This window comes from Labeo rohita, chromosome 9 (genome assembly GCF_022985175.1).
Source record: "Labeo rohita strain BAU-BD-2019 chromosome 9, IGBB_LRoh.1.0, whole genome shotgun sequence".
Lineage (NCBI taxonomy): Eukaryota > Metazoa > Chordata > Actinopteri > Cypriniformes > Cyprinidae > Labeo > Labeo rohita.
Genome location: NC_066877.1, coordinates 17,807,343 through 17,819,189, shown reverse-complemented (window position 1 = coordinate 17,819,189; position 11,847 = coordinate 17,807,343). Strand labels below are relative to the sequence as shown.

The window sequence follows — 11,847 nt, the reverse complement described above, 5'->3', positions numbered from 1 at the left end:
TTGTGTTCATGGGATTTATTGGTCATCACACTAAATGTCCCAGTTCACAAGGAAAGGGGTGATTTACCACAAGACAAGAAAACCCTCTAGCATACACTCATACACCCACGCAAACTCGCTCGCATACACACCCTAACTAGTCTTACCTGTGATTCCCGATTTCCTTATGGTACCAACAGAGCACTAGACAAATTACAAGACTTTGTAACATTGTAACCTTTTTTTTTTTGTAAATGCTAAATAAGTTCTTTTGTTCTACATTTCAAAAATGAGCAATTTGAGTAAGGTGTATCAAAATGGACAAATGTGATCTAGGTTACAATGCTATAAATGCAGCTCATATCAGGTGATTATGGGAACAATGTGTTAAGCAGCATTTTAGAAACTATGTTTTGAGGAGTTCAGTCCGCAATCTAAAAAATACGAAATGCTCCCACACACTCCTGCGCATACATTCACTAATAAGCACAAAACAAAGTTTGCCAATTTACATTTTTGTGTACTTCCCCAACGCTCTGAATGCAAGAACAGTAGTTAAACTGAGCTTGTGCCAACAGAGCTCCCAAACCACTGATATATTTTGACCAACCAACCACGCACACTCATATACACAAATATTTACACTTATTCATTCTTATTTTCTTGCCATTAAAAAGGAAAAAATGCCCTGTGTTTCTGAAGGTGCATCAAGCATAACGGTGTCAAATATCGATACAACACACTGAAAAAAAAACAAAAAAAAAAACAGAACATGGCAGCTGATTTGTAAGTCTGTGGTGGTGCCTGCAAGTCCGGTTTTGAAGTGTGAGGATTCAAATGTTTTTTTCTTTTTCCAGGGTTTATGTGGGCAGAGTGCACAGGGCAGACCTCTCTTTGAGACTCCGATTTACTTCAACATGAAGCACACATCCAAAGAGAAGAATAGGGAGAAGAGAAGAGAAGAGAAGAGAAGAGAAGAGAAGAGAAGAGAAGAGAAGAGAAGAGAAGAGAAGAGAAGAGAAGAGAAATCACTCTGTAGCTTTGAGAGTGAAGGAGAGGCGAGGTCGGGACTTGCCCTTCCCCAAAATCATCCTCTGTTCCTCTTTCTGTTGTTTCTGCCTCTCCTGTTCTAGCTTCATGCGTTCCTCATGGATCTTCCTTTGTTCTTCCACTATACGTAGCTGATCCTCAGCCTGAAACAAACAAACACATGAGGAAAAGTTACTTTTTCGATCAGCCAAGACCAACAGGTACACTTTAGATTGTTTAATACACTAAGACATTATGTAAGCGGGAAAAAACACTTAAGCATTCACAATGACTTAACATAATAAAATTTTTTTAAAAAATCTAAACACTTCAAGTCAAAACCATGAGAGACAGCTACTTTATGGTAATACAAAAGGCCACAAATCTAATGACCTTTAAATGTACAAACACCAAATCTGTAGTGTTTGTACATTTAAAGGTCATTAGATTTGCGGCCAAAATGACACTGACTGTTGTCAAAAATGACATTAGAGTGAACTTAAGATTCAGTAAAAAACAATTAGCTTGATCTGTGCTTTGAACCGTTTATATTAGAGTTCCCACCCCTTTTTGATCATAATAATTATAGTATTATTCAGATTAAATAATTATATTATTATTTATTATAGACCATTCCGGTAACACTTTACAGTAAGGTGTCATTTGTCAACATTAGCTAATGTGTTAACCAACATGAATGAACAATGAACAATACATTTATTACACTGTTTATTCATCTTTGTTAATACTACGTAATAATAATACAGTTGTTCATTTTTAGTTTATGTTAGTTCACAGTGCATTAACTAATATTAACAAACACAAATTGTGATTTTAATAATTAACATTAACTAAGATTAATAAATGCTGTAGAAGTATTGTTCATTCTTAGTTTGTGTTACAGAAATTTCTAAGACTCCTTAGATTTGACCAGTTTTATTAGCGGTTCCAGATATCAACATTTTTTGAGAGAAATAGTGATACTTAAAAAAACTGAAATATTGAATATTGAAATACAATTATATTATTATTGTGAATTCTGTTAGCCATGATAATGGAGTAGTTTGCATCTAATGCTGTGACCCTAATTTATGGTTTTCTATAAATGTAAAATCAAAAAGATACTTTTGTGTAAACAATACTAAATATCCCCCATAAATGAATGTATTTTTGTTTCCTGTACATATTTTTTACAATAAGGTTTTATTACTTAATATTAGTTAATGTATTAACTAACATGAACAAACAATGAACAATACATTTATTACACTATATATTAGTCTTTGTTAATGGTAATAAAAATAGAGTTCACATTCACATTAGTTCACAGTGCAACTAATGTTATCTAACACAACTAGTGATTTTAATAATGAAATTATTGAAATTAACATTAAGATTAATAAATGCTGTAGAAGTATTGTTCATTCTTAGTTCATGTTAACTAATGAAGTTAAGTAATATTAATTGATGAACCTTATTATAAAGTGCTACCGAAATTTCTAAGACTTCTTAGGCCAGTTTTATCAGTGTTTTTTCAGTCCTGGATATAATTTTTTTTTTTTTAGAGAAACATTGATATTTAAAAAAAAAAAAATATATATATATATATATATATTGAAATATTGATATCATGAGAATACCACACAAACAATAACATTCTAAATAATTCAGCAGTAACTATACGGTTATATCATTATTGCAAATTCTGTTGGCCATGATAATAGTGTAGTTCAAATCTGATATTGTGACCCTAATTTTTGGTTTTCAATAATTGTGGGAACCTGTCCTATAAAACAAAAAGATACTTTTCATGTGGACAATACTAAATACCCCCTATAAATAAATGTATTTTTGTTTCATGTACATATTTTTCTCTGTGACACTTTACAATAAGGTTTCATTAGTTAACATTAGTTAACGTATTAACTAACATGAACAAACATTTATTACACTATTTCTTAATTAATAAAAATACAGTTGTTCAATATTAGTTCATGTTAGTTCACAGTGCATTAACTAATGTAAAAAAACACAAATTGTGATTTTAATAAAGCATTAGTTCTTGTTAACTAATGTAGTTAAGTAATGAACATTATTGACTTTTTCAGTTTTATCAGGAGTTTTTCAGTCCTGGATATCAACATTTTTTGAGAGAGAGAGAAACTGTGATATTTAAAAAAAAAAATAAAAAAAAAAAAAAACTGAAATATTGATATGATTATACCACACAAACAACAACACTGTATACAGTCTCTATACGGTTATATTATTATTGCAAATTCTGTTGGCCATGATAATAGCGTCGTTCAAATCTGATATTGTGACCCTAATTTTTGGCTTTCTGTGGGTTAAATATGGGAACCTGTCCTATAAAACAAAAAGATACTTTTCATGTGGACAATACTAAATACCCCCAATAAATAAATTTATTCGTAACACTTGACAGAAAGGTTCATTAGTAAACATTAGTTCACTAAGAATGAACACTACTTCTACAGCATTTATTAATCTAAGTTACTGTTAATTTCAGCATTTACTAATACATTATTAAAATTACAAGTTTCTTAACATTAGTTAATGCACTGTGAACGAACATGAACAATGAATAACTAACATTAACAAATAATAATAAATAGTGTAACAAAAGTATTGTTCTTTGTTCATTCATGTTAGTTAATACATTAACCAATATTAACAAATGACACCTAATTGTACAGTGTTGCCCACTTTACAATAAGGTTCATTAGTTAACAGTAGTTAACTACATTAGTTAACATAAACTAAGAATGAACAATACTTTTACAGCATTTATTAATCTTAATGTTAATCAGTATTCACTAATGCGTTATTAAAATCACAAGATGTGTTTGTTAACATTAGTTAATGCACTGTGAATGACAACTGCATTTTTATTAATATTAACAAATATTAATAGTGTAATAAAAATATTGCTCATTGTTTGTTCGTGTTTGGTAATACATTTAATGTTAAAACATATGACACCTTTTTTTAAATTGTTAAAATTACATTTTTGTTTCATGTACATATTTTTCTCATTAGCTTTTTTGTACATTCATATTTTGATGGGTTTGGGTTTTGTTTTGCTGTCAAAATCAATCAAAGAAATATATACCAGTTTAGCCTGAGCATCAGCAATCTTTCGGTTGTTTTCTTCCAAAATTCTCTCCAGCTCCTCTCGTTTGGATTTTTCTTCCTCCTAAAGGAGTGACACGGTGACATGTTAGGGCGGGGAGACAAATCCACTGAAGTAAGTCCCCATAAACCCAGTTGCACACTCAAACACGTCCACACTCGCACAAACAGGTACCAGCCAGCGACACTCGCACTCGTCTCTCTCGCTCGCTTTCACACGCTCTCCACATTTCACATTCCGATCTGCAGCATCAAATGTCTGAAGCTAACCTCTATGTATGCAACAATGAGCAAAAAAACCCACCCACGGATGTATTCAGTCACACCTTTAATCCCCGCCACGTTATACATCCAAACACCCATTTAGGCATTCATTAACATCCATACAGAACAGGTATGTAAAGACAACACATCGACAACTAACGAAGAATCTCATTCGTTTGCAGATGAAAAAGGAAAAAAACAAATCAATCAGCTCGTTCTCTCTCTCTCTACTTTTTTTTTTTAATTTATCAGCATCCATAAGCAAAAAGTTTCAAAACAAAATGAGAGAGACAAAGAAAGATTAACTTAAACAAAGGAGAGAGTGAATAGTAGTGGCTCACCAATGCTCGTATACCTACGCCTTTCTCCTTTGACTGTGTACTGTACCTACACAACTGCTGATTAAAGGGGTGAGTATTTACTGCCTGGTCCCGTGTGTCCCGTCCTGGACAGCGCAGCACCTCCCCTTTAAAAATTTCTGAGCTGCTAGCACGAGCTAGTGCTCTTACACAGCAACACCACATGCAGTATATATAGCACAGTCCAGGAAAATGAATTATGTTAATCATTCAACATTACCGTGTCGGGACGTCAGGCTATTAACGTTAAACGATGTTAAAGACTGCAAAAACACAAAGGTGGGATCATTCATTAGATGTGTTTGTTTGAAAACAAAAACAGTGATGTGTTGGCGTCTAAGCTCAGTGGTACAGTGGCGTTGAGTGTGGATGTAGTAGTGTGTGTCTGTGTGTTTTTGCGTGTGTGTGTGTTAGTGAGTGTGTGTACCCGTACGGCAGCACTCCTGAGGAAAAGCAAATTGTGAGGACACAGAAGTACATTTAAAACACTGCACTTTTAATGACGTCAAAACGAAAGGGTCAAAAGGAAAAATGTTAGAAAAAAATAAAATAAAATCAGCAATTAATAAATATAAAACACATGACAGAAATGGATGAGCAATTAAGGGAAGGGTAGATCGATTTGTGACTGATGGTGCAAAATTAGGGCTGGGCGATAAATCGATAATGATAATTATCACGCAATATGAATTTCCTCGATAAACGTTTTATATAATGTTTACGCGGCAAAGGCAAAACAAAAGATTACACGTTTATCCGCTCGGACCAAAGTTCAAACACAGGCACGAACTTACTAGAGCACATGCGTTCACTTGCGTCACTAAAGAACACCAGTGTGACGCGCTTGAATTCAGTGAAGAACACAATTGACTTGGTTTATAAAACAGCGCTGACAAACAGAAGAAACACTGTGCACAAAGGTACAGTCAGAAGGCTTTTAATCTACAAATCGCCATCATTTACCATAAATTTACTGTAGTAGCACTAACTGAACAGCGGTATTGTGTCAGAAATGTGGTCTATTTGTGTCTAATTTTATTATATTATTAATGTAGACATGTATTAAATGTATTGAAGGAGGATTAATGGAATATAATTACAGTATTTTTTTAAGCTATTGCATTTATGCGTTTATACTAAATGTATTTAGACTACTGTTTTTCATATAAATAACATTACCTAGAAACCATATTACATTTTTACCATGGTATTGAGGTGCTATATTTGTGGTTTTAACTGTCTTTATGATCTATGGATGATACTATGGAAGAGCAATGGTTAATTTAAAAAAAACCTCAACCAGTCAGAATAATTACATTTCACCATATAAAAACTAGGTTAATACAATTTTTACAGATGTTACTGATTTTTATTATGAACATAAAATTACATCTGCATCCTAACTCAAGCTACTATCAAATGTGTATTTCTAACAGGCAAGATCTTTTTATATTATTATTATTATTAATATTATCAGAGAACACAAATCTGTTTCTTGATTTGAAACAATATTAGTCATCAAAACATGCAGAACTAAGAAATTATTTTTTCTGTTAGGATATTTATTTTGTTAAAGGGGTCATTGGATGCCCATTTTCCACAAGTTGATATGATTCTTAAACGTCTTAATGAAAAGTCTATAATATACTTTGGTTAAAAATTCTCAATGGTAGTGTAAAACCACAACCTTTTTACCTTGCCGAAATCAGCTCTGCAAAAACCATCTCATTCTGGCCGAGGCTGCTTTAAATGCAAATGAGCTCTGCTCGCCCCACCCCTCTCTTCTCTCTGTGGAGTGACGAGCCTGTTTACTTTAGCCGCTAAACTTGCTAACTAGCACATTATTAAGAAAGGCGATCGCAAAGATTCATAAAGAAAACTCTTATGCTCACTTCTGCTGTAAGTGAAGCTGGATCACAAATGATTTGCGCGAACATAGACAGATATACGTATATCGGGAGGCGCATTCCCTTCACAAACAAACGTAATCTACTGCATCTTCAGCTGCTCAGATGTTGGGAGTGAATGACGACCACTATGTTCATTATTACATCTAGCAACACAACACATCAATCGCTCAATCAGAGATATTCTTGTCTAAACTTACATCCCTGTTTCAGCATCGAAACAAAGAGGGCGGACTGTTACAGCTGATCTGAGGTAAAATGCTCATGTCAATCAACTATCTTGGGAGCGGCCTCTGTGGGTGTGACGCCACACCGATAGGCATCTGAGAATGGCTCGGTTTGAAAAACAGAATATTATTTTTACAGATTAATTAAAAACCACTGCACTGATTTTTATCATTATAGGGTAGATTTGTACATACACTGCCAACACACATTAACGTTCAAACAACATGTAAAAGTGAATTTAGCATCCGATGACCCCTTTAAGGAAAAATTACTGGGAAGTAAAGTGAAGACTTCAAAAAACATGAAGCGTTTTTCATGTTCTGATCATAAAGAATATTTTAAAGCCACATAGTAGGAGAAATCTGCCTTTAAACTTAAAAGAAATAAATTTGACATTTATCGTGATAATTATCGATATCGACTGATATGAAAAAAAAAATGATTGTCATAAGTTTTTAGCCATGTCGCTCAGCCCTAGTGCAAATGAAGACGAATTGATCCTATGTGCGAATGCTAAATCTACAACAATACAGATTCATTTTATGGTTCAGTACCAGGGCTACAGATGATGGGCACAAATCTAAAATGTACAGAAGGAGGGCACATATCTAACCCTATTAGTGCTGAGCCGCTGGATTTTGTGTGTGCTTGTGGAATGGAATTAGTTTCTTGTTCATAACTCATTGCGTCTTTACAATTAGAGCACAGTAACCCTCCTTTATGGTATGGGTGGAATTACAAGCTATGGATTTAGCAAATTAACTAGTTAAAGTGCGGTCTTTACGTCTTGACCTATCAAAGTGTATAATGGTGGATGTTCACACTGAAAGATCATGAACAAAAACAGGCCTGATTTGAATGCCGAGTGACCTTTTTTAAGAAAAGCGTTTTATTGAAGACAAACAGTTTCATACATTGGTGACAGTAAAACCATAAAAGATGAGTAAAGAGAGCAGGGTATGGGGAAAATAATAGGGGAGAGAAAAGATGGGAAACGTAATATTGGTCCATCACAGCCGTGGCAAAACGTTCACTTGAAACCCCTGAGAGTGCACTAGAGGTGTGTGCGATTCAATAAAAACGTATTGATGTATTATAGAAAAAGTGCAGAGCTTGTCTGTCAACCGAGTAAATGAGGACTCCATCATCCAATGTCCTTAAACATTAGTGTTCCCTAGACTCAACTGAACTGTTCCAAGTCGCATTTTGTAATGAATTTTATTCCCCACCCGTTCAATCGAGCTACCCTGCGTCTCCTGCTCTATCTCGGGGGGATACGAGCACCAGGTTGTGCCACGGCTGCGGGTGTGCGTTTTGCGGCTGAGCTCCGCTGTGTTCCGAACGACCGAGCGTTACCTCTCTGGCTTTCTGGGCGTTCAGTTCGGCCTGCCTCTGCCTCTCTAGCTCTTGCAAAAGCTGTGCCTCCATGATGCGTTTGGCCTCCTCCACCCGCCGCAAGACCTCACGCTCTATCTCGTCACGCCGCTTTTCGAGCTCCTCCTCTACACGCCGTGCCACGAGCTCCTCCACGCGCCTCGCCGTCTCCTCCTCAATCAGACGCTCCTCGATCTCCTGTTGACGACTGTGGAGGACATGAGAATGAAAGGATCAAACATTGCAGTCATTGGCAGACCCTTCATCATAATCAGGGCTAACAGTAAAGAATAAGTTTTCACAATCAGGCCAGTAGTTCAACATTTTCATTGGCCCGGCATTTAAAAATTAGATGATTATTTTCTTTTTTTTTTACTTTTATAACTTTAAATTTTCTCAATGTAAAAGAACAATTAAAATGAAATAATATTTTTAAATATTTTATTTAATATTTACTTTAAATGCAATGCTATTTTTGAGTATTTGCATGTTTAGTTTTCTTTAAAAATGCAGACTTGCTTTCAAATCAGCAATGCAATTTAACAAGACATTTATGTTAGCCAGTTTCAAACCTTTGCTGACGTGTTTAAAAAGCTAACATAAAAACAAATGAAAGTTTTTGAACAGTAAGATTTTACGTTTTTTTTAAAGTTTCTTCTGCTCACCAAGCCTGCATTTATTTGATCCAAAGTACAGCAAAAACAGTGAAATTTTGAAATATTTGTACTATTTAAAATAACTGCTTTTTATTTGAATATACTTTATAATTATAATTTATTCCTGTGATTTTAAAGCTGAATTTGTAGCATCATTACATCCTTCAGAAATCATTCTAATATTCTGATTTGCTGCTCAAAAACATGTTATTTTTATTATGTTGAAAACAGCCGAGTAGAATTTTTTCAGGTTTCTTTGATGTATAGAAAGTTCAGAAGAACAGCATTTATCTGAAATAGAAATCTTTTAAAACAGTGTAAATGTCTTTATCATCACTTTTGATCAATTTAAAGCATCCTTGCTAAATAAAAGTATTCATTTCTATAATTTAAAATCTAAAACTATAATTTTAATATATTTTAAAATATATTAAAATAGAAAACAGTTATTTTAAATAGTAAATATATTTCAAAATTGTACTGTTTTGCTGTATTTTGGATCAAACAAATGCAGGCTTGGTGAGCAGAAGAGACTAACATTAACATTAAAAATACTTTTGACTGGTAGTGTATGCATTTCTATGGAATTTGGTTTGTGAAATGTGCTTTATTTTGCAATCCAGTTGTCCCAGACATTTTCATTTTCATTTCACAAAAATGCATTGACGATCCCCGAAAAAGAGGCAAATGATGCTGGTAGGCTCCACCTGTGATTTGCACAATTCTAAAACAAAACACGTACACGGCACGCTGACACGTCAAAACCCCATAGGAAAGTATGCCACTCAAAGACAAGCCATGATTACAAAAGCACGTTTCAACTTTATTTACACTTTAAGCATGACTAAACCATTAGAGGGGAGGAAGCTGTCACACCTGGCCTTCAGAAGAAACACAAAAACACAGACACAATACTGAATCAAGTGACCATAACATTGCCCAAAGCCAAAACAAAAATCTAACAACAGCAGCTATCTTCTGATTTGATTTCAGTGTCACGAAACTCGATCCAGGGTCTCTCTTTAAATTTTAAAACACCCTGAATGTGGTTACAATGTACAGGTGAAGCTCAAGCCTGGGGCTGCAGCACTTCTCTTCCTGTTCTTTCACTAGAAACCCCCTTTCCTTCTCTACCCCAAACCTCTCAACATTATACCAGTGGTCTCCATTCACAAAAGAGAGATGTCAACAATCTGTGATAGATACAAAGACGTATCATCTGACACAGCCAGCAGATCTCAGTGTTGAGATGACCTGAGTGTGACAGCTGTCTATGAGTCCAAAGAGTGATGAAAGTTCACTGAATACAGATTGGTAACATGAAACATGTCACTTTTTGCACACTAGCTCACTATATTAGGTTCTTATCAATATTAAACAACAAACAGTTGATACTTGAAGTATGTAATAGAAGTGACGGTGTTGTCCAAACTAAGTGACACTTGATTGAGACATAAGTGAGTGGCCTTCCCATACAGTGGCACGTCTGAAAATGTGAGGGGTGTGTGTGTGTGTGTGTGTGTGTGTGTGTACATAAATACATAGACGTAGTTTATATATATGTATAAACCACACACACACACATATTATGTCATGCAGATATCTTACATCTTCCTCTGTCTCTCCATCTCTGCTCTCCTCTCCTCTTCTTCTCTTTTCTGTTTTTCGTCGGTGTTTCTCTTGCTCAGTGTCCGGCCGAAAATGTCGGTTCGGTCGGGTGGTGAGCCACCTCTGTCCCTCCTGCTGCCTGACCTCGAGCGGGACCTTCTGCTCCTCTTTAGTTCTTTTGACCTGCTCCTTTTCTTGCTGGATTTGGATCTGGAGCGGCTCCGTTTGCGGGTGTGTTTAGAGTGTTTGGACCGGGACGAGCTGCGACTCCGGGAGCGACCCATATTCTGCACGAATAAATCCGACTGACACCGCTAAAGAGAGCCTTAAGAATGCAGCACGGTCTGCATCGACCTCATGTAATATTATGTGACGTTTACCTGTGTAATTATTTAATATTAGCCTGTTTAATAAGAGTGTTTTTTGCTTTCTGCTCCAGTGAATCTGCGGAATCAAACAATATGGCGACCGCCTCCAGTCTTCCTTTTCCCAGAATGCAACGGGATCGGCTCTTTTCGGATGTTTTCGGGCTGGTCCCGAGTGAGCAACCCGGGGACGCTGGAGTCTGCGGTAGTGATGGGAAGTTCGGATCATTTTACCGACTCAGTCCTTTGAGTCTCGTTCAGCAAAATGAACGAATCTTTTTTCAAGTCATTTCGTTCATTACGTTCATTTTAGCAAAATATAATTAAAATGTTATGTTTTACCTCCCTAACACATCTACTGCTTACACAAACGTTGATCACACTACAAACAAAACAAAACTATAATGCTATAAGAAACAGAAAAGATTCATTCATTATTTACCTGGGTCTTTAATCTATGATTCGCTCACCTGGCCTCTTATCTGACAAGTTTTCGGGTTTGAGTTGTTTGTTCATCACGTGACAGCCCAATTAGCTAACCTATGCAGCCTGAGCCGGAAAGAGAATTGATTAGTTCATCTCTCGAGTCCTCGGGTTTGAGTCGTTCGTTCATCACGTGACATCCCCGTAATGTTAACCTATGCAGCCTGAGCCGGAAAGAGAATTGATTAGTTCATCTCTCGAGTCTTCGGGTTTGAGTCGTTCGTTCATCACGTGACATCCCCGTAATGTTAACCTATGCAGCCTGAGCCGGAAAGAGAATTGATTAGTTCATCTTTTGAGTCTTCGGGTTTGAGTCGTTCGTTCATCACGTGACATCCCCGTAATGTTAACCTATGCAGCCTGAGCCGGAAAGAGAATTGATTAGTTCATCTTTTGAGTCTTCGGGTTTGAGTCGTTCGTTCATCACGTGACAGCCCCATAA

At 35.8% G+C, this 11,847-nt stretch overlaps 1 protein-coding gene across 1 annotated transcript; it reads right to left on the bottom strand.

Annotated features, from left to right (window-relative positions):
* arglu1a (arginine and glutamate rich 1a) lies at positions 1-11,069 on the bottom strand. Its single transcript, XM_051118992.1, has 4 exons — positions 10,558-11,069; positions 8,276-8,501; positions 4,142-4,225; positions 1-1,172 (listed from the first exon to the last, which is right to left on the bottom strand). The coding sequence occupies exons 1-4, from the start codon at positions 10,839-10,841 to the stop codon at positions 1,008-1,010; spliced, it is 759 nt and encodes a 252-aa protein (XP_050974949.1). The 5' UTR covers positions 10,842-11,069; the 3' UTR covers positions 1-1,007.
* Positions 11,070-11,847: the final 778 nt, after the last annotated feature.

Coding starts and splice junctions, on each gene's coding strand:
- arglu1a (XM_051118992.1), bottom strand. CDS start 10,841: ATGGGTCGCTCCCGGAGTCGCAGCTCGTCCCGGTCCAAACACTCTAAA. Junction 8,502..10,557: donor ATGGAGAGACAGAGGAAGAT/GTAAGATATCTG, acceptor TGTCCTCCACAG/TCGTCAACAGGAGATCGAGG. Junction 4,226..8,275: donor ACGCCCAGAAAGCCAGAGAG/GTAACGCTCGGT, acceptor TCACTCCTTTAG/GAGGAAGAAAAATCCAAACG.